This window comes from Salmo salar, chromosome 07 (genome assembly GCF_965601325.2).
Source record: "Salmo salar chromosome 07, fSalSal1, whole genome shotgun sequence".
In the NCBI taxonomy this organism is placed as follows: domain Eukaryota; kingdom Metazoa; phylum Chordata; class Actinopteri; order Salmoniformes; family Salmonidae; genus Salmo; species Salmo salar.
This window is the reverse complement of record NC_138297.1, coordinates 60,877,335-60,896,829: the sequence shown is the minus strand read 5'-3', so window position 1 is coordinate 60,896,829 and position 19,495 is coordinate 60,877,335. Positions and strand designations below refer to the sequence as shown.

The window sequence follows — 19,495 nt, the reverse complement described above, 5'->3', positions numbered from 1 at the left end:
CAGCTGGACAGCTCCAGTTACAGTGGTCCTATTGTAATTCACCAGCTGGACAGCTCCAGTTACAGTGGTCCCATTGTAATTCACCAGCTGGACAGCTCCAGTTACAGTGGTCTCATTGTAATTCACCAGCTGAACAGTTACAGTGTTCCCATTGTAATTCACCAGCTGGACAGCTCCAGTTACAGTGGTCCTATTGTAATTCACCAGCTGGACAGCTCCAGTTACAGTGGTCCCATTGTAATTCACCAACTGGACAGCTCCAGTTACAGTGGTCTCATTGTAATTCACCAGCTGGACAGCTCCAGTTACAGTGGTCTCATTGTAATTCACCAGCTGGACAGCTCCAGTTATAGTGGCCCCATTGTAATTCACCAGCAGGACAGCTCCAGTTACAGTGGTCCCATTGTTATTCACCAGCTGGACAGCTCCAGTTACAGTGGTCTCATTGTAATTCACCAGCTGGACAGCTCCAGTTATAGTGGCCCCATTGTAATTCACCAGCTGGACAGCTCCAGTTATAGTGGCCCCATTGTAATTCACCAGCAGGACAGCTCCAGTTACAGTGGTCCCATTGTTATTCACCAGCTGGACAGCTCCAGTTACAGTGGTCTCATTGTAATTCACCAGCTGGACAGCTCCAGTTACAGTGGCCCCATTGTAATTCACCAGCTGGACAGCTCCAGTTACAATGGCCCCATTGTAATTCACCAACTGGACAGCTCCAGTTACAGTGGTCCCATTGTAATTCACCAGCTGGACAGCTCCAGTTACAGTGGTCCCATTGTAATTCACCAGCTGGACAGCTCCAGTTACAGTGGTCCCATTGTAATTCACCAGCTGGACAGCTCCAGTTACAGTGGTCCCATTGTAATTCACCAGCTGGACAGCTCCAGTTACAGTGGTCTCATTGTAATTCACCAGCTGGACAGCTCCAGTTACAGTGGTCCCATTGTAATTCACCAGCTGGACAGCTCCAGTTACAGTGGTCTCATTGTAATTCACCAGCTGCATTGTCAGTAACTCTAATAATGTCAGTTAATGTAGTTCCCATCATTGTATTCAGGGGGCAGCTGTGTTGTCTGTTCTCTGTCTCTCTGTCTCTCTGTCTCTCTCTCTCTCTCTCTCTCTCTCTCTCTCTCCTCTCCTCTCCTCTCCTCTCCTCTCCTCTCCTCTCCTCTCCTCTCCTCTCCTCTCCATTCAGCTGTGCTGTGAGGTCTGGTCATCTTGGACAGTTGGCCCAGCCCTGTGGGTTGAGGTTATGCCAGTGCTCTGCGGCTGTGCTGGTGTGAATTGGACATTGGTTGTGTGTGCTGAGATGCCTGCTACTGTGTGAGAGAAGGAATGTGTCCAATGACGGTGATCAAGTCTGACTTATGACCTGGATGTAAAATCCCAGCTGATGCTGTTTCCAACGCTGCCTAGTTTCCCTAAGGTACATATTGACGATCAGCTTCCCCTCCCCCAATCCTAACCTTAAAGCTGGAATCGGTAGCGGTGAAATCGCCATGTCCATTTCTGATATTACAACAACAGAGACGTGTTTTTCCTCCTGACATCATTGTGCATCATCGCACGCTCACGATAGAACACCACGGTGCAGGATACTCCTCTGCCCCGATTCCACTGGAGGATGTGGATCTCAGCTTTAACTAATATTTAGGGAAATGCCAAACTGACCCAGGATCAGCATCTAGGGGCAACTTCACCTATCTCTGTTTCAAACATACTGTAAGACAGAGGCCACTGATGACACTATAGCACGTCACATACACACATAATGTACCCCCCCAAATCACTCACTCAACCTCGTCTGCAAAACGAATCAACAGTAATCACCTGGTAAGACCAGCCTTATTTGAAGAGCACCTGCCTTGGGGGCTTATAACACCAGGGAGAGTGGCAGCACCCTTACTATGTCCTGCAGTGGGAGAGTGGCAGCACCCTTACTATGTCCTGCAGTGGGAGAGCAGCAGGCACCATTACTATGTCCTGCAGTGGGAGAGCAGCAGGCACCATTACTATGTCCTGCAGTGGGAGAGTGGCAGCACCCTTACTATGTCCTGCAGTGGGAGAGCAGCAGGCACCCTTACTATGTCCTGCAGTGGGAGAGCAGCAGGCACCCTTACTATGTCCTGCAGTGGGAGAGCAGCAGGCACCCTTACTATGTCCTGCAGTGGGAGAGCAGCAGGCACCATTAGTATGTCCTGCAGTGGGAGAGCAGCAGGCACCATTACTATGTCCTGCAGTGGGAGAGCAGCAGGCACCATTACTATGTCCTGCAGTGGGAGAGCAGCAGGCACCCTTACTATGTCCTGCAGTGGGAGAGCAGCAGGCACCATTAGTATGTCCTGCAGTGGGAGAGCAGCAGGCACCATTACTATGTCCTGCAGTGGGAGAGCAGCAGGCACCATTACTATGTCCTGTAGTGGGAGAGCGGCGGCACCCTTACTATGTCCTGCAGTGGGAGAGCAGCAGGCACCCTTACTATGTCCTGCAGTGGGAGAGCAGCAGGCACCATTAGTATGTCCTGCAGTGGGAGAGCAGCAGGCACCATTACTATGTCCTGCAGTGGGAGAGCAGCAGGCACCATTACTATGTCCTGCAGTGGGAGAGCAGCAGGCACCCTTACTATGTCTTGCAGTGGGAGAGCAGCAGGCACCATTACTATGTCCTGCAGTGGGAGAGCAGCAGGCACCATTAGTATGCCCTGCAGTGGGAGAGCAGCAGGCACCATTAGTATGTCCTACAGTGGGAGAGCAGCAGGCACCCTTACTATGTCCTGCAGTGGGAGAGTGGCGGCACCCTTACTATGTCCTGCAGTGGGAGAGCAGCAGGCACCATTACTATGTCCTGCAGTGGGAGAGCAGCAGGCACCCTTACTATGTCCTGCAGTGGGAGAGCAGCAGGCACCCTTACTATGTCCTGCAGTGGGAGAGCAGCAGGCACCATTACTATGTCCTGCAGTGGGAGAGCAGCAGGCACCATTACTATGTCCTGCAGTGGGAGAGCAGCAGGCACCATTACTATGTCCTGCAGTGGGAGAGCAGCAGGCACCATTAGTATGTCCTGCAGTGGGAGAGCAGCAGGCACCATTAGTATGCCCTGCAGTGGGAGAGCAGCAGGCACCATTAGTATGCCCTGCAGTGGGAGAGCAGCAGGCACCATTAGTATGTCCTACAGTGGGAGAGCAGCAGGCACCATTAGTATGTCCTGCAGTGGGAGAGCAGCAGGCACCATTAGTATGTCCTACAGTGGGAGAGCAGCAGGCACCCTTACTATGTCCTGCAGTGGGAGAGCAGCAGGCACCATTACTATGTCCTGCAGTGGGAGAGCAGCAGGCACCATTAGTATGCCCTGCAGTGGGAGAGCAGCAGGCACCATTAGTATGTCCTGCAGTGGGAGAGCAGCAGGCACCCTTACTATGTCCTGCAGTGGGAGAGCAGCAGGCACCATTACTATGTCCTGCAGTGGGAGAGCAGCAGGCACCATTACTATGTCCTGCAGTGGGAGAGCAGCAGGCACCATTACTATGTCCTGCAGTGGGAGAGCAGCAGGCACCATTAGTATGTCCTGCAGTGGGAGAGTAGCAGGCACCATTACTATGTCCTGCAGTGGGAGAGCAGCAGGCACCATTAGTATGTCCTGCATAAATGTATCATCCATCACCCCCCTCTATAACTGTATCATCCATCACTCCTCTCTATAACTGTATCATCATCACTCCTCTCTATAACTGTATCATCCATCACTCCTCTCTATAACTGTATCATCCATCACTCCTCTCTATAACTGTATCATCCATCACTCCTTTCTATAACTGTATCATCCATCACTCCTCTCTATAACTGTATCATCCATCACTCCTCTCTATAACTGTATCATCCATCACTCCTCTCTATAACTGTATCATCCATCACTCCTCTCTATAACTGTATCATCCATCACTCCTCTCTATAACTGTATCATCCATCACTCCTTTCTATAACTGTATCATCCATCACTCCTCTCTATAACTGTATCATCCATCACTCCTCTCTATAACTGTATCATCCATCACCTCTCTCTATAACGCTGTCATTAATCACAGGACGACCTTTGAACTCCTCTTAGCTGGCCTTGTGCTTTATCACTAAACAGGTAGTTGATGGGACTGACTGAGCATGTAGCAAAACGTATTGAGCTGCAGAGTTGAAGACAATGTACTCACCGCTCAGTCAGCTTTGATTGAATTAAAAAGTAAATCTAAGGCTGCTTGCCTCTAAAGCTTTATTAATCAAAGCTGAGCCACCCCTCACCTTTCTCTAATCAGCTCTCCTTGTATGGGTCCTGGTCAACAATAGTGCTCTATAATGGTAATGGGATGCCATTAGGGACACAGCCTCAGTGTACATACTGTCAACCTATTACAGCACATCTGTGACACCTGAGAGAGTCCCAGACTCCTCCTCATCCATTCAGTCACCATGCTTTTGTCAGTATGGTGTTGTGGTCTGTTGTCAGTATGGTATTGTCAGTATGGTGTTGTGGTCTGTTGTCAATATGGTGTTGTGGTCTGTTGTCAGTATGGTATTGCGGTCTGTTGTCAGTATGGTGTTGTCAGTATGGTATTGTGGTCTGTTGTCAATATGGTGTTGTTGTCAGTATGGTGTTGTGGTCTGTTGTCAGTATGGTGTTGTGGTCTGTTGTCAGTATGGGGTTGTCAATATGGTGTTGTGGTCTGTTGTCAGTATGGTATTGTGGTCTGTTGTCAGTATGGTGTTGTCAGTATGGTGGTGTCAGTATGGTGTTGTGGTCTGTTGTCAATATGGTGTTGTGGTCTGTTGTCAGTATGGTGTTGTGGTCTGTTGTCAGTATGGTGTTGTGGTCTGTTGTCAATATGGTGTTGTGGTCTGTTGTCAGTATGGTATTGTCAGTATGGCGTTGTGGTCTGTTGACAGTATGGTGTTGTGGTCTGTTGTCAGTATGGTGTTGTTGTCAGTATGGTGCTGTGGTCTGTTGTCAGCATGGTGTTGTGGTCTGTTGTCAGTAGGGTGTTGTCAGTATGGTGTTGTGGTCTGTTGTCAGCATGGTGTTGTGGTCGGTTGTCAGTAGGGTGTTGTCAGTATGGTGTTGTCAGTATGGTGTTGTGATCTGTTGTCATTGAGGTGTTGTCAGTATGGTGTTGTGGTCTGTTGTCAGTATGGTGTTGTGGTCTGTTGTCAGTATGGTGTTGTTGTCAGTATGGTGTTGTCAGTATGGTGTTGTGGTCTGTTGACAGTATGGTGTTGTGGTCTGTTGTCAGTATAGTGTTGTGGTCTGTTGTCAGTATGGTGTTGTCAGTATGGTGTTGTGGTCTGTTGTCAGTATGGTGTTGTGGTCTGTTGTCAGTATGGTGTTGTTGTCAGTATGGTGCTGTGGTCTGTTGTCAGCATGGTGTTGTGGTCTGTTGTCAGTAGGGTGTTGTCAGTATGGTGTTGTGGTCTGTTGTCAGCATGGTGTTGTGGTCTGTTGTCAGTAGGGTCTTGTCAGTATGGTGTTGTGGTCTGTTGTCAGTATGGTATTGTCAGTATGGTGTTGTGGTCTGTTGTCAGTATGGTGCTGTGGTCTGTTGTCAGTGTGGTGTTGTGATCTGTTGGCAGTATGGTGTTGTCAGTATGGTGCTGTGGTCTGTTGTCAGTATGGTGTTGTGATCTGTTGTCAGTATGGTGTTGTCAGTATGGTGCTGTGGTCTGTTGTCAGTATGGTGTTGTGGTCTGTTGTCCGTATGGTGTTGTCAGTATGGTGCTGTGGTCTGTTGTCAGTGCGGTGTTGTGATCTGTTGTCAGTATGGTGTTGTCAGTATGGTGTTGTGGTCTGTTGTCAGTATGGTGTTGTGGTCTGTTGTCAGTATGGTGTTGTCAGTATGGTGCTGTGGTCTGTTGTCAGTGCGGTGTTGTGATCTGTTGTCAGTATGGTGTTGTCAGTATGGTGTTGTGGTCTGTTGTCAGTATGGTGTTGTGGTCTGTTGTCAGTATGGTGTTGTGGTCTGTTGTCAGTATGGTGTTGTGATCTGTTGTCATTATGGTGTTGTCGGTATGGTGTTGTGATCTGTTGTCAGTATGGTGTTGTCAGTATGGTGCTGTGGTCTGTTGTCAGTATGGTGTTGTCAGTATGGTGTTGTGGTCTGTTGTCAATGTGGTGTTGTGATCTGTTGTCATTATGGTGTTGTCAGTGTGGTGTTGTGATCTGTTGTCAGTATGGTGTTGTCAGTATGGTGTTGTGGTCTGTTGTCAGTATGGTGTTGTCAGCATGGTGTTGTGGTCTGTTGTCAGTAGGGTGTTGTCAGCATGGTGTTGTGGTCTGTTGTCAGTATGGTGTTGTGGTCTGTTGTCAGTATGGTGTTGTCAGTATGGTGTTGTGGTCTGTTGTCAGTATGGTGTTGTGGTCTGTTGTCAGTATGGTGTTGTCAGTATGGTGTTGTGGTCTGTTGTCAGTATGGTATTGTCAGTATGGTGTTGTGGTCTGTTGTCAGTATGGGGTTGTCAGTATGGTGTTGTGGTCTGTTGTCAGTATGGTGCTGTGGTCTGTTGTCAGTATGGTGTTGTGATCTGTTGTCAGTATGGTGTTGTCAGTATGGTGCTGTGGTCTGTTGTCAGTATGGTGTTGTGGTCTGTTGTCAGTATGGTGTTGTCAGTATGGTGTTGTGATCTGTTGTCAGTATGGTGTTGTGGTCTGTTGTCAGTATGGTGTTGTGGTCTGTTGTCAGTATGGTGCTGTGGTCTGTTGTCAGTATGGTGTTGTGGTCTGTTGTCAGTATGGTGTTGTCAGTATGGTGCTGTGGTCTGTTGTCAGTGCGGTGTTGTGATCTGTTGTCAGTATGGTGTTGTGATCTGTTGTCAGTATGGTGTTGTGGTCTGTTGTCAGTATGGTGCTGTGGTCTGTTGTCAGTAGGGTGTTGTGGTCTGTTGTCAGTATGGTGTTGTGGTCTATTGTCATTATGGTGTTGTCGGTATGGTGTTGTGGTCTGTTGTCTGTATGGTGTTGTCAGTAGGGTGTTGTGGTCTGTTGTCAGTATGGTGTTGTGGTCTGTTGTCAGTATGGTGTTGTCAGTAGGGTGTTGTGGTCTGTTGTCAGTATGGTGTTGTGGTCTGTTGTCAGTATGGTGTTGTCAGTAGGGTGTTGTGGTCTTTATTTTTTTTACTAACGTCTGTTCTCCTTTTTTGTCTTTTGTCTTCTTCTTTTTCATCATCCTCTGTTTCTGCTGCTGTGTCCTTCACCACCACCACCACTGCTGCACACAAACTGACCAACATCACTCTGGTCACCTTGACCACTTGACTACCTGGATGGACTCCCTACCCCCCCTCCTCTTTCCCCCTCTTTCTGCCCTCTCTCTCGCTCTCTCTCTCTCTCTCTCTCTCTCCCCATCTCTCTCTCTCCCCATCTCTCTCTCTCTCCCCCATCTCTTTCTCGCTCCCCATCTCTCTCTCTCCCCCATCTCTGTCTGCCTGTCCCCACCCTTCCCCATACCAGCTCCATGCAGAGATCAGAGAGCACCCCACCACATCAGGTAAGCCACTGACCTTTGGAAGGGACAGGAAGGGGTGATGGAGGGGTGAGGCAGGGGTGAGAGGGCTCACAGGGAAACAGGCTCACGTCCTCCAACTCAACACCTCAATAGGACAGGGATGCATTTGAAGGTTGTGTTACAGTAGCCAGTAGTTTGTGTTTACCTTAAACGAATGTCATGAATTCCAAGTTATAGGAAAGGATTTCTCTGGGTAGGCCAAAGGTTTGGAGTGGGTGAAAGTTGTCTGTAACTTTGATATTGTTCATCATGTATGGCTGAACAGTGCTGATCTAGTTTCACACTAGCTTTATGGTTCTACAGTGCCCTGTTTTGGTGAGCCACAATATTTCCAATAGTCACTGACTCACTGAAATGTCACTTGCAGTTGTTGAGTTCACTATCTAGGCCTTCGGCTGGCTGTGTCCCGTATGTCTTTGAGTTTCCTGGTGATGGCGTTGACTTTCTTAGTGATGGCGTTGACTTTCTTAGTGATGGCGTTGACTTTCTTAGTGAAGGCGTTGACTTTCTTAGTGAAGGCGTTGACTTTCTTAGTGATGGCGTTGACTTTCTTAGTGATGGCGTTGACTTTCTTAGTGAAGGCGTTGACTTTCTTAGTGATGGCGTTGACTTTCTTAGTGAAGGCGTTGACTTTCTTAGTGAAGGCGTTGACTTTCTTAGTGAAGGCGTTGACTTTCTTAGTGATGGCGTTGACTTTCTTAGTGAAGGCGTTGACTTTCTTAGTGAAGGCGTTGACTTTCTTAGTGATGGCGTTGACTTTCTTAGTGAAGGCGTTGACTTTCTTAGTGATGGCGTTGACTTTCTTAGTGAAGGCGTTGACTTTCTTAGTGAAGGCGTTGACTTTCTTAGTGAAGGTGTTGACTTTCTTAGTGATGGCGTTGACTTTCTTAGTGAAGGCGTTGACTTTCTTAGTGAAGGCGTTGACTTTCTTAGTGAAGGCGTTGACTTTCTTAGTGAAGGCGTTGACTTTCTTAGGGAAGGCGTTGACTTTCTTAGTGAAGGCGTTGACTTTCTTAGTGAAGGCGTTGACTTTCTTAGTGAAGGCGTTGACTTTCTTAGTGAAGGCGTTGACTTTCTTAGTGAAGGCGTTGACTTTCTTAGTGAAGGCGTTGACTTTCTTAGTGAAGGCGTTGACTTTCTTAGTGAAGGCCCTGACTTTCTTAGGGATGGCGTTGACTTAGTGAAGGTGTTGACTTTCTTAGTGAAGGCGTTGACTTTCTTAGAGATGGCGTTGACTTAGTGAAGGTGTTGACTTTCTTAGGGAAGGTGTTGACTTTCTTAGGGATGGCGTTGACTTAGTGAAGGTGTTGACTTTCTTAGTGAAGGCGTTGACTTTCTTAGTGAAGGCGTTGACTTTCTTAGTGAAGGTGTTGACTTTCTTAGTGAAGGCGTTGACTTTCTTAGGGCTGGCGTTGACTTAGTGAAGGTGTTGACTTTCTTAGTGAAGGCGTTGACTTTCTTAGGGATGGCGTTGACTTAGTGAAGGTGTTGACTTTCTTAGTGAAGGTGTTGACTTTCTTAGGGATGGCGTTGACTTTCTTAGTGAAGGTGTTGACTTTCTTAGGGATGGCGTTGACTTAGTGAAGGTGTTGACTTTCTTAGGGAAGGTGTTGACTTTCTTAGTGAAGGTGTTGACTTTCTTAGTGAAGGTGTTGACTTTCTTAGTGAAGGCGTTGACTTTCTTAGTGAAGGCGTTGACTTTCTTAGTGAAGGCGTTGACTTTCTTAGTGAAGGTGTTGACTTTCTTAGTGAAGGCGTTGACTTTCTTAGGGATGGCGTTGACTTAGTGAAGGTATTGACTTTCTTAGTGAAGGTGTTGACTTTCTTAGTGATGGCGTTGACTTTCTTAGTGATGGCGTTGAGTTTCCTAGGGGTGGCATTGAGTTTCCTAGGGGTGGCGTTGAGTTTACTAGGGGTGGCGTTGAGTTTCCTAGGGGTGGCGTTGAGTTTACTAGGGGTGGCATTGAGTTTACTAGGGGTGGCATTGAGTTTACTAGGGATGGCATTGAGTTTCCTAGGGATGGCATTGAGTTTCCTAGGGATGGCATTGAGTTTCCTAGGGGTGGCGTTGAGTTTACTAGGGGTGGCGTTGAGTTTACTAGGGGTGGCGTTGAGTTTACTAGGGATGGCGTTGAGTTTACTAGGGGTGGCATTGAGTTTCCTAGGGGTGGCATTGAGTTTACTAGGGGTGGCGTTGAGTTTACTAGGGGTGGCATTGAGTTTCCTAGGGGTGGCATTGAGTTTACTAGGGGTGGCATTGAGTTTCCTAGGGGTGGCGTTGAGTTTACTAGGGGTGGCGTTGAGTTTACTAGGGGTGGCGTTGAGTTTCCTAGGGGTGGCGTTGAGTTTACTAGGGGTGGCGATGAGTTCCCTAGGGATGGTGTTGAGTTTACTAGGGGTGGCATTGAGTTTCCTAGGGATGGCATTGAGTTTCCTAGGGGTGGCATTGAGTTTCCTAGGGATGGCATTGAGTTTACTAGGGGTGGCGTTGAGTTTACTAGGGATGGCGTTGAGTTTCCTAGGGGTGGCGTTGAGTTTACTAGGGGTGGCGTTGAGTTTACTAGGGGTGGCATTGAGTTTCCTAGGGGTGGCGTTGAGTTTACTAGGGGTGGCGTTGAGTTTACTAGGGGTGGCGTTGAGTTTCCTAGGGGTGGTGTTGAGTTTCCTAGGGGTGGCGTTGAGTTTCCTAGGGGTGGCGTTGAGTTTCCTAGGGGTGGCGTTGAGTTTACTTGGGGTGGCATTGAGTTTCCTAGGGGTGGCGTTGAGTTTACTAGGGGTGGCGTTGAGTTTACTAGAGGTGGCGTTGAGTTTACTAGGGGTGGCGTTGAGTTTCCTAGGGGTGGCGTTGAGTTTCCTAGGGGTGGCGTTGAGTTTCCTAGGGGTGGCGTTGAGTTTCCTAGGGGTGGCGTTGAGTTTACTAGGGGTGGCGTTGAGTTTACTAGGGGTGGCTTTGAGTTTACTAGGGGTGGCGTTGAGTTTACTAGGGGTGGCGTTGAGTTTACTAGGGGTGGCATTGAGTTTCCTAGGGATGGCATTGCGTCGGGTATACAGAGATGAGCAGTTTACAGAGGAGTAGAGAGTGCAGTGATGTGTTCTATAAAGAGCATTGGTGGCAAATCTGATGGCCGAATGGTAAAGAACATCTAGCTGCTCGAGAGCACCCTTACCTGCCGACTGGTGCACTGTAACAGTAGACTGCTGCACTAAGACTCACTGGAAACCTTATTGAGTGGTGGACTGTAACAGTAGACTGCTGCACTAAGACTCACTGGAAACCTTATTGACTGGTGGACTGTAACAGTAGACTGCTGCACTAAGACTCACTGGAAACCTTATTGACTGGTGGACTGTAACAGTAGACTGCTGCACTAAGACTCACTGGAAACCTTATTGACTGGTGGACTGTAACAGTAGACTGCTGCACTAAGACTCACTGGAAACCTTATTGACTGGTGGACTGTAACAGTAGACTGCTGCACTAAGACTCACTGGAAACCTTATTGAGTGGTGGACTGTACAGTAGACTGCTGCACTAAGACTCACTGGAAACCTTATTGACTGGTGGACTGTAACAGTAAGTAGACTGCTGCACTAAGATTCAAATCAAATGTATTTATAAAGCCCTTCTTACATCAGCTGATATCTCAAAGTGCTGTACAGAAACCCAGCCTAAAACCCCAAACAGCAAGCAATGCAGGTGTAGAAGCACGGTGGCTAGGAAAAACTCCCTAGAAAGGCCAGAACCTAGGAAGAAACCTAGAGAGGAACCAGGCTATGAGGGGTGACCAGTCCTCTTCTGGCTGTGCCGGGTGGAGATTATAACAGAACATGGCCAAGATGTTCAAATGTTCATAGATGACTAGCAGGGTCAAATAATAATAATCACAGTGATTGTAGAGGGTGCAACAGGTCAGCACCTCAGGAGTAAATGTCAGTTGGCTTTTCATAGCCGATCATTCAGAGTATCTCTACTGCTCCTGCTGTCTCTAGAGAGTTGAAAACAGCAGGTCTGGGGCAGGTAGCATGTCCGGTGAACAGGTCGGGGTTCCATAGCCGCAGGCAGAACAGTTGAAACTGGAGCAGCAGCATGGCCAGGTGGACTGGGGACAGCAAGGAGTCATCAGGCCACGTAGTCCTGAGGCATGGTTCCAGGGCTCAGGTCCTCCGAGAGAAAGAGCGAAAGGAAGAGAGAAAGTTAGAGAGAGCATACTTAAATTCACACAGGACACCGGATAAGACAAGAGAAATACTCCAGATATAACAGACTGACCCTAGCCCCCGACACATAAACTACTGCAGCATAAATACTTGAGGATAAGACTCACTGGAAACCTTATTGACTGGTGGACTGTAACAGTAGACTGCTGCACTAAGACTCACTGGAAACCTTATTGACTGGTGGACTGTAACAGTAGACTGCTGCACTAAGACTCACTGGAAACCTTATTGACTGGTGGACTGTAACAGTAGACTGCTGCACTAAGATGCACTGGAAACCTTATTGACTGGTGGACTGTAACAGTAGACTGCTGCACTAAGACTCACTGGAAACCTTATTGACTGGTGGACTGTAACAGTAGACTGCTGCACTAAGATGCACTGGAAACCTTATTGACTGGTGGACTGTAACAGTAGACTGCTGCACTAAGACTCACTGGAAACCTTATTGACTGGTGGACTGTAACAGTAGACTGCTGCACTAAGACTCACTGGAAACCTTATTGACTGGTGGACTGTAACATTAGACTGCTGCACTAAGACTCACTGGAAACCTTATTGACTGGTGGACTGTAACAGTAGACTGCTGCACTAAGACTCACTGGAAACCTTATTGACTGGTGGACTGTAACAGTAGACTGCTGCACTAAGATGCACTGGAAACCTTATTGACTGGTGGACTGTAACAGTAGACTGCTGCACTAAGACTCACTGGAAACCTTATTGACTGGTGCACTGTAACAGTAGACTGCTGCACTAAGATGCACTGGAAACCTTATTGACTGGTGGACTGTAACAGTAGACTGCTGCACTAAGACTCACTGGAAACCTTATTGACTGGTGCACTGTAACAGTAGACTGCTGCACTAAGACTCACTGGAAACCTTATTGAGTGAATTTTCCCCTTAAGAGCGCTACTAGATAGTTTCTGATTGAATTTTCCCTTTAAGAGCGCTACTAGATAGTTTCTGATTGAATTTTCACCTTTAAGAGAGCTACTAGATAGTTTCTGATTGAATTTTCCCTTTAAGTGCGCTACTAGATCGTTTCTGAGTGCATTTTCCCTTTAAGAGCGCTACTAGATAGTTTCTGAGTGGATTTTCCCTTTAAGAGCGCTACTAGATAGTTTCTGAGTGGATTTTCCCTTTAAGAGTGCTGCTAGGCACAATGTGTTCTCTTCCTGGGATGTTATTCATTAAATATGCTGTGTGTGCTTCACATACACTAAACCAAATCTAGTTAACCCTTAGCCATAGAGTTCAGTGTTCTTACTATACTGAGATATTCTCTGCTTTAATATGTTATAACGCTGCAGGGTGACGTTTACGCTAGGTACAGATCTAGGATCAGCTTCCCCTCCCTCCCTCAATCCTAACCTTAACCGTTAGTGGGGAAATGCAACTGTCGGGGCAACTTCACCCTACTCCTCGTTAGATGGAGTCTTTGCAGCCGTGCCACTAGAGGGCACCGTGTAGTCATCATCTGTCATCACCAGTGAGGGAGGAGAACCTCTGCTGCTCAGCCTGTTGGTCAGCAGATAAAAATGAATCTCTCCCTTTTCTCCCCCCTCTCTCTCTCTTTCCCTTTTCTCCCTCTCTCTCTCTCTCTCTTTCCCTTTTCTCCCCCCCTCTCTCTCTCTCTCTCTTTCCCTTTTCTCCCCCCTCTCTCTCTCTTTCCCTTTTCTCCCCCCCTCTCTCTCTCTCTCTTTCCCTTTTCTCCCCCCCTCTCTCTCTCTCTCTTTCCCTTTTCTCCCCCCTCTCTCTCTCTCTTTCCCTTTTCTCCCCCCCTCTCTCTCTCTCTTTCCCTTTTCTCCCCCCCTCTCTCTCTCTCTCTCTCTTTCCCTTTTCTCCCCCCCTCTCTCTCTCTCTCTTTCTCTTTTCTCCCCCCCTCTCTCTCTCTCTTTCCCTTTTCTCCCCCCCCTCTCTCTCTCTTTCCCTTTTCTCCCCCCCTCTCTCTCTCTTTCCCTTTTCTCCCCCCTCTCTCTCTCTCTCTTTCCCTTTTCTCCCCCCCTCTCTCTCTCTCTTTCCCTTTTCTCCCCCCCTCTCTCTCTCTCTTTCCCTTTTCTCCCCCCCTCTCTCTCTCTCTCTCTTTCCCTTTTCTCCCCCCCTCTCTCTCTCTCTTTCCCTTTTCTCCCCCCTCTCTCTCTCTCTTTCCCTTTTCTCCCCCCCTCTCTCGCTCTCTCTCTTTCCCTTTTCTCCCCCCTCTCTCTCTCTCTTTCCCTTTTCTCCCCCTCTCTCTCTCTCTCTTCCCTTTTCTCCCCCCCTCTCTCTCTCTCTCTTTCCCTTTTCTCCCCCCTCTCTCTCTCTCTTTCCCTTTTCTCCCCCCCTCTCTCTCTCTCTCTCTTTCCCTTTTCTCCCCCCTCTCTCTCTCTCTTTCCCTTTTCTCCCCCCCTCTCTCGCTCTCTCTCTTTCCCTTTTCTCCCCCCCTCTCTCTCTCTCTTTCCCTTTTCTCCCCCCCTCTCTCTCTCTCTCTTTCCCTTTTCTCCCCCCCTCTCTCTCTCTCTCTCTTTCCCTTTTCTACCTCTGTCTTTCCGTTTTCTCCCCCCTCTCTCTCTCTCTTTCCCTTTTCTCCCCCCTCTCTCTCTCTCTTTCCCTTTTCTACCTCTGTCTTTCCGTTTTCTCCCCCCTCTCTCTCTCTCTTTCCCTTTTCTCCCCCCTCTCTCTCTTTCCCTTTTCTCCCTCTCTCTCTCTCTCTTTCCCTTTTCTCCCCCCTCTCTCTCTCTCTTTCCCTTTTCTCCCCCCTCTCTCTCTCTCTTTCCCTTTTCTCTCTCCCTCTCTCTCTCTCTTTCTCGCTTTTGCTCTCCTCCAGCTGCCTTAATTCCCAGTGATGACCCCATCCTATTGACCCCAGGGAGGATGAGCCAGCGAAGCCAGGGGAAGGAGCGAGAGAAGAGGGAGGAGAAAGAGCGAGAGAAGGAGAAGGAGCGAGAGAAGAGGGAGGAGAAGGAGCGAGAGAAGAGGGAGGAGAAAGAGCGAGAGAAGGAGAAGGAGCGAGAGAAGAGGGAGGAGAAGGAGCGAGAGAAGAGGGAGGAGAAGGAGCGAGAGAAGAGGGAGGAGAAGGAGCGAGAGAAGAGGGAGGAGAAGGAGCGAGAGAAGGAGAGGGAGAAGGACAGAGAGAAGGAGAAGGATGGGAGCCTCCACACCCCCAGCAGAGATCACCTCGCCAGCCCCTCTTCCCTCAGCCCGGGGCTCAGCTACACCCATGGTAAGACCACCTTCTTCTTCCAGGCACACTTTGCCCTCTAAGCACAGACCCAGGGTCAGGTATCTCTCAACCTCTGTACTAACCTCAATATTCCTGAACCACAGTGTCCTCTGGAGGTTGATGGGCTCTGCTAGGCACCATGCAACCTTCAGGGTTGAAGCAGATACCATGGGAAGCAAAGAGGTAACCAATGCTCTAAGCAAAATGATCTGATGTTTTTATTTAAAATTTGAGACTTGTATATGACAAGGCATGGGTGTGTTTTAAGGTGGTTTGGGAAGGTTTTTACCCTCCAAATGTCAATAATGGTTCATCCTACACTTCAGTACTTTCCTTCTGGGATGTTCCATTGTCTACCACCAGGGGGAGCAGAAGCTAAAAGGAAAAACAAATATTTTTCTCTACTCATTCTAGAGCACCTTCAAATCAAATGTGTCTGCATTCTATCAGAACAAGCAGCACTTCTCTCCAAAGAGACCTGAGTGGTGCGGTTGGGGGGACTTATACAACTGGGTAACCAGTCATTGCACAAAAGGAAATAATTCTGGGATAGAACCATAATAATAAAAAAAACCTTCCTTGAGTATATGAGAGGCAGATGGTTGCATTGATATTGCTAGTACCTAGGCCTCTATACAGCTCTGGGATGTAGGCTGGTAAATGACAGAAATGATTTTTATTAGCTAACTCTAAGCCAATACATCCAGTGTTATTTTCCTACTGTCAGTTTCTCAGTTGTGGTTGTTGCTGGTTTGCTCTTCTGAATATAAGAATGTAGGCCGAGCGCTTCACAGGTAATGCCGTCCCAAAGGGCAGAGAATCCAATAAGGATGAAAGGCTGGGAGGCAACAATGCCGGTGATCTGTATCCTTCCTTCAGTGTGAACAGACAGGCGGTGAACACGTGTGACGGCCATCGTGACATTTACCAGTCTGTTGTTGGTCCAACGTCACTATACCCTCCGTTTATCATGACACCACATTGGATGCATCTCAAATGGCACCCTATTCTCTATTTAGTGCCATAGTAGTGCACTAAATGGGACGCAGCCTTTAACTCTCTCATATTGTGTTCTCGGATATCGTTTATTCAGAGGCATCAGACTATCAGTAGAGATAATCATGGTGGTCTTCTTAAGGTCTCACAATTTGGAATATTTCCTGCTGTTCAATGGCCATTTCAACTGTTGATTCTTAAAGAATATAACTTAGAAATGCCTTTTGACCTTCGTACAGCTGTCTCATCATATCAGAACCCTGCATTAAAGGTACCATTGTTCCATTGTTTGTGTTTCATTTTGTTGTCTTTGGAAACAAGCGATGTAGTCTATAGCTTCCAACTATAATGCTGTGCTCGTGTATTGTCTGTCCCTGGTGGGGCTGCCGTCAGGCTGAAACATAAACTCCTGATTGGGGCTTAAAAGGCCATAAAGTCCCTCCCCTCTTTAGATTATGCCAAGTGTTCCTACTTACTTGAAAGAGGGGATGTGAATTCCTGTCCTAGTTCCACAACAAACGTTCTCTGTGAGAAGAATATAGTTCTGATAGGTTAAACTCTAAAACCTTCGGAACTCTTAAGCCCTGGTCCAGGTTTCCATGGTAACCCCCACTGCCAAAAGTAGCCTCTTTATATTGTGAGAGAAATGATGCTGTATTGGTCTCAAACAGTGTTGTATTGTGAAGGAAATTATGCTGTATTAGGTCTCAAACACTGTTGTATTGTGAAGGAAATGATGCTGTATTGGTCTCAAACAGTGTTGTATTGTGAGGGAAATGATGCTGTATTGGTTTCAAACAGTGTTGTATTGTGAGGGAAATTATGCTGTATTGGTCTCAAACAGTGTTGTATTGTGAGGGAAATGATGCTGTATTGGTCTCAAACAGTGTTGTGTTGTGAGGGAAATTATGCTGTTTTGGTCTCAAACAGTGTTGTATTGTGAGGGAAAGGATGCTGTATTGGTCTCAAACAGTGTTGTATTGTGAGGGAAAGGATGCTGTTTTGGTCTCAAACAGTGTTGTGTTGTGAGGGAAATTATGCTGTTTTGGTCTCAAACAGTGTTGTATTGTGAGGGAAAGGATGCTGTATTGGTCTCAAACAGTGTTGTATTGTGAAGGAAATGATGCTGTATTGGTCTCAAACAGTGTTGTATTGTGAAGGAAATGATGCTGTTTTGGTCTCAAACAGTGTTGTATTGTGAAGGAAATGATGCTGTATTGGTCTCAAACAGTGTTGTGTGGATCAAGATTGGAAATTATGCTGTATTGGTCTCAAACAGTGTTGTGTGGATCAAGATTAGAAATGATGCTGTATTGGTCCCCCAACTTGCATGTTGTCGGCATATGTTTGTCTCATGACCTCACTAGTTGGATGTAACCAAATAATAATTTTATTTGGATCCTACACAAAACTGATATTTATTCTGAATAGTACAGACCTGGGTAATCAAAGCTTAGATATTCTATAGACAGCAATAATGCCAAAAACACATTGTATGAGGCTAGATTCCCTCTGCAGATAAGGGACAGCTAAATGCTGAGCTTGTTCATGCACTGTCTGCCTCAGTCTCTGCCTGGCTATAGGGAGCTGCCTGCTGTGCTGCAGCTAAGACAGTCTGTACATGGACAGCCTACTAAGCAAGGCCTTTCTCCCTGCCCTGGCACTGTTACACTAAAATAGACCCGGACCCATCATGTTGACTCATGGCAATACAAATCTGCTTTCCAGACACTCTCTTTAACTGTCTCTATCTCCTCTCTCACCCTGGCCAGGTAGATGGACAGCAGGAGAGGAGGAGGGAGGGAGGGAGGGAGGGAGCAGGTGGGGACAACCCGGATTTAGGCTCAGCCTCAGGGATTACGCCTGTCACCCTGGCTTAAGATGGACGGGGACACCCGTCTGAACCAATCGCAGCTCTTTCCTACTTCCTGCCTGGCCATCCACCAATGGGCGGCGGTGTCTGGGGAGCTCAGAGTGTTTTTGCAGGGCCAGTTGGAGATCAGGAGAACCGGATGGACGATCTGGGGGTCTCTGGGCCTGGGCTCGCCCTGGATGTCTGTAGGCTGGGCAAGCACAGCTGGTGGGGAGACATGTATGTATATATATATCTATATATATATATATAGAGAGAGAGAGAGAGAGAGAGAGAGAGAGAGCGGTTTCAGTTTACTGGTAAGGACCTTCGTCTCCAATTGACCTTGGTTGGCATTCTCCTTATGTCGCCACAACGGCGGAAGGCAAGTACAGCCGAGTTATATTAAGATGGTCGTGTCTCTGTAGCTAAGCAGCTGCTAACGGAGATATGCAGCTTTGCCAGTGAATATGTAGCATTAGGAGCTAACAGAGAGATGTAGCATTAGGAGCTAACAGAGAGATTCAACATTAGGAGCTAGCAGGGAGATGTAACATTAGACGCTAACAGAGAGATTCAACATTAGGAGCTAGCAGGGAGATGTAACATTAGGCGCTAACAGAGAGATTCAACATTAGGAGCTAGCAGGGAGATGTAACATTAGGCGCTAACAGAGAGATGTAGCACTAGGAGCTAGCAGGGAGATGTAACATTAGGCGCTAACAGAGAGCTGTAGCACTAGGAGCTAGCAGGGAGATGTAACATTAGGTGCTAACAGAGAGATGTAGCACTAGGAGCTAACAGAGAGATGTAGCATTAGACGCTAACAGAGAGATGTAGCATTAGGAGCTAACAGAGAGATGTAGCATTAGGAGCTAACAGAGAGATGTAGCATTAGGAGCTAGCAGGGAGATGTAACATTAGGCGCTAACAGAGAGATTCAACATTAAGGAGCTACCAGGGAGATGTAACATTAGGCGCTAACAGAGAGATGTAGCACTAGGAGCTAACAGAGAGATGTAGCATTAGACGCTAACAGAGAGATTCAACATTAGGAGCTAGCAGGGAGATGTAACATTAGGCGCTAACAGAGAGATGTAGCACTAGGAGCTAACAGAGAGATGTAGCATTAGATGCTAACAGAGAGATGTAGCATTAGGAGCTAACAGAGAGATGTAGCATTAGGAGCTAACAGAGAGATGCAGCATTAGGAGCTAACAGAGAGATGCAGCACTAGGAGCTAACAGAGAGATGCAACATTAGGAGCTAACAGAGAGATGCAGCATTAGGAGCTAACAGAGAGATGCAGCATTAGGAGCTAACAGAGAGATGCAGCATTAGGAGCTAACAGAGAGATGCAGCACTAGGAGCTAACAGAGAGATGCAGCATTAGGAGCTAACAGAGAGATGCAGCATTAGGAGCTAACAGAGAGATGCAGCATTAGGAGCTAACAGAGAGATGCAGCACTAGGAGCTAACAGAGAGATGTCAGCATTAGGAGCTAACAGAGAGATGCAGCATTAGGAGCTAACAGAGAGATGCAGCACTAGGAGCTAACAGAGAGATGCAACTTTGGCAGTGGAGATGCAGCATTGAGATCCTTATTTTGGTCTCTCCCATGCAGAGAGATGCAGCATTAGGAGCAGAGAGATGCTGCATTAGGAGCAAACAGAGAGATG

The 19,495-nt window shown here is 47.5% G+C and overlaps 1 protein-coding gene across 4 annotated transcripts in view; it reads left to right on the top strand.

Annotated features, from left to right (window-relative positions):
* The window catches only part of LOC106609678 (oxysterol-binding protein-related protein 8), a 164,830-nt gene that overhangs the window by 63,532 nt on the left and 81,803 nt on the right, over nucleotides 1–19,495 (top strand). For 2 of the 4 annotated variants that reach the window (XM_082977806.1, XM_082977808.1), the window contains 2 exons: nucleotides 7,492–7,528; nucleotides 14,573–14,968. In XM_082977806.1, coding sequence (XP_082833932.1) covers nucleotides 7,492–7,528; nucleotides 14,573–14,968 — 433 coding nt within the window. The remainder of the gene's footprint in view (nucleotides 1–7,491; nucleotides 7,529–14,572; nucleotides 14,969–19,495) is intronic. The other 2 variants (XM_082977807.1, XM_082977805.1) reach the window with 1 other exon arrangement.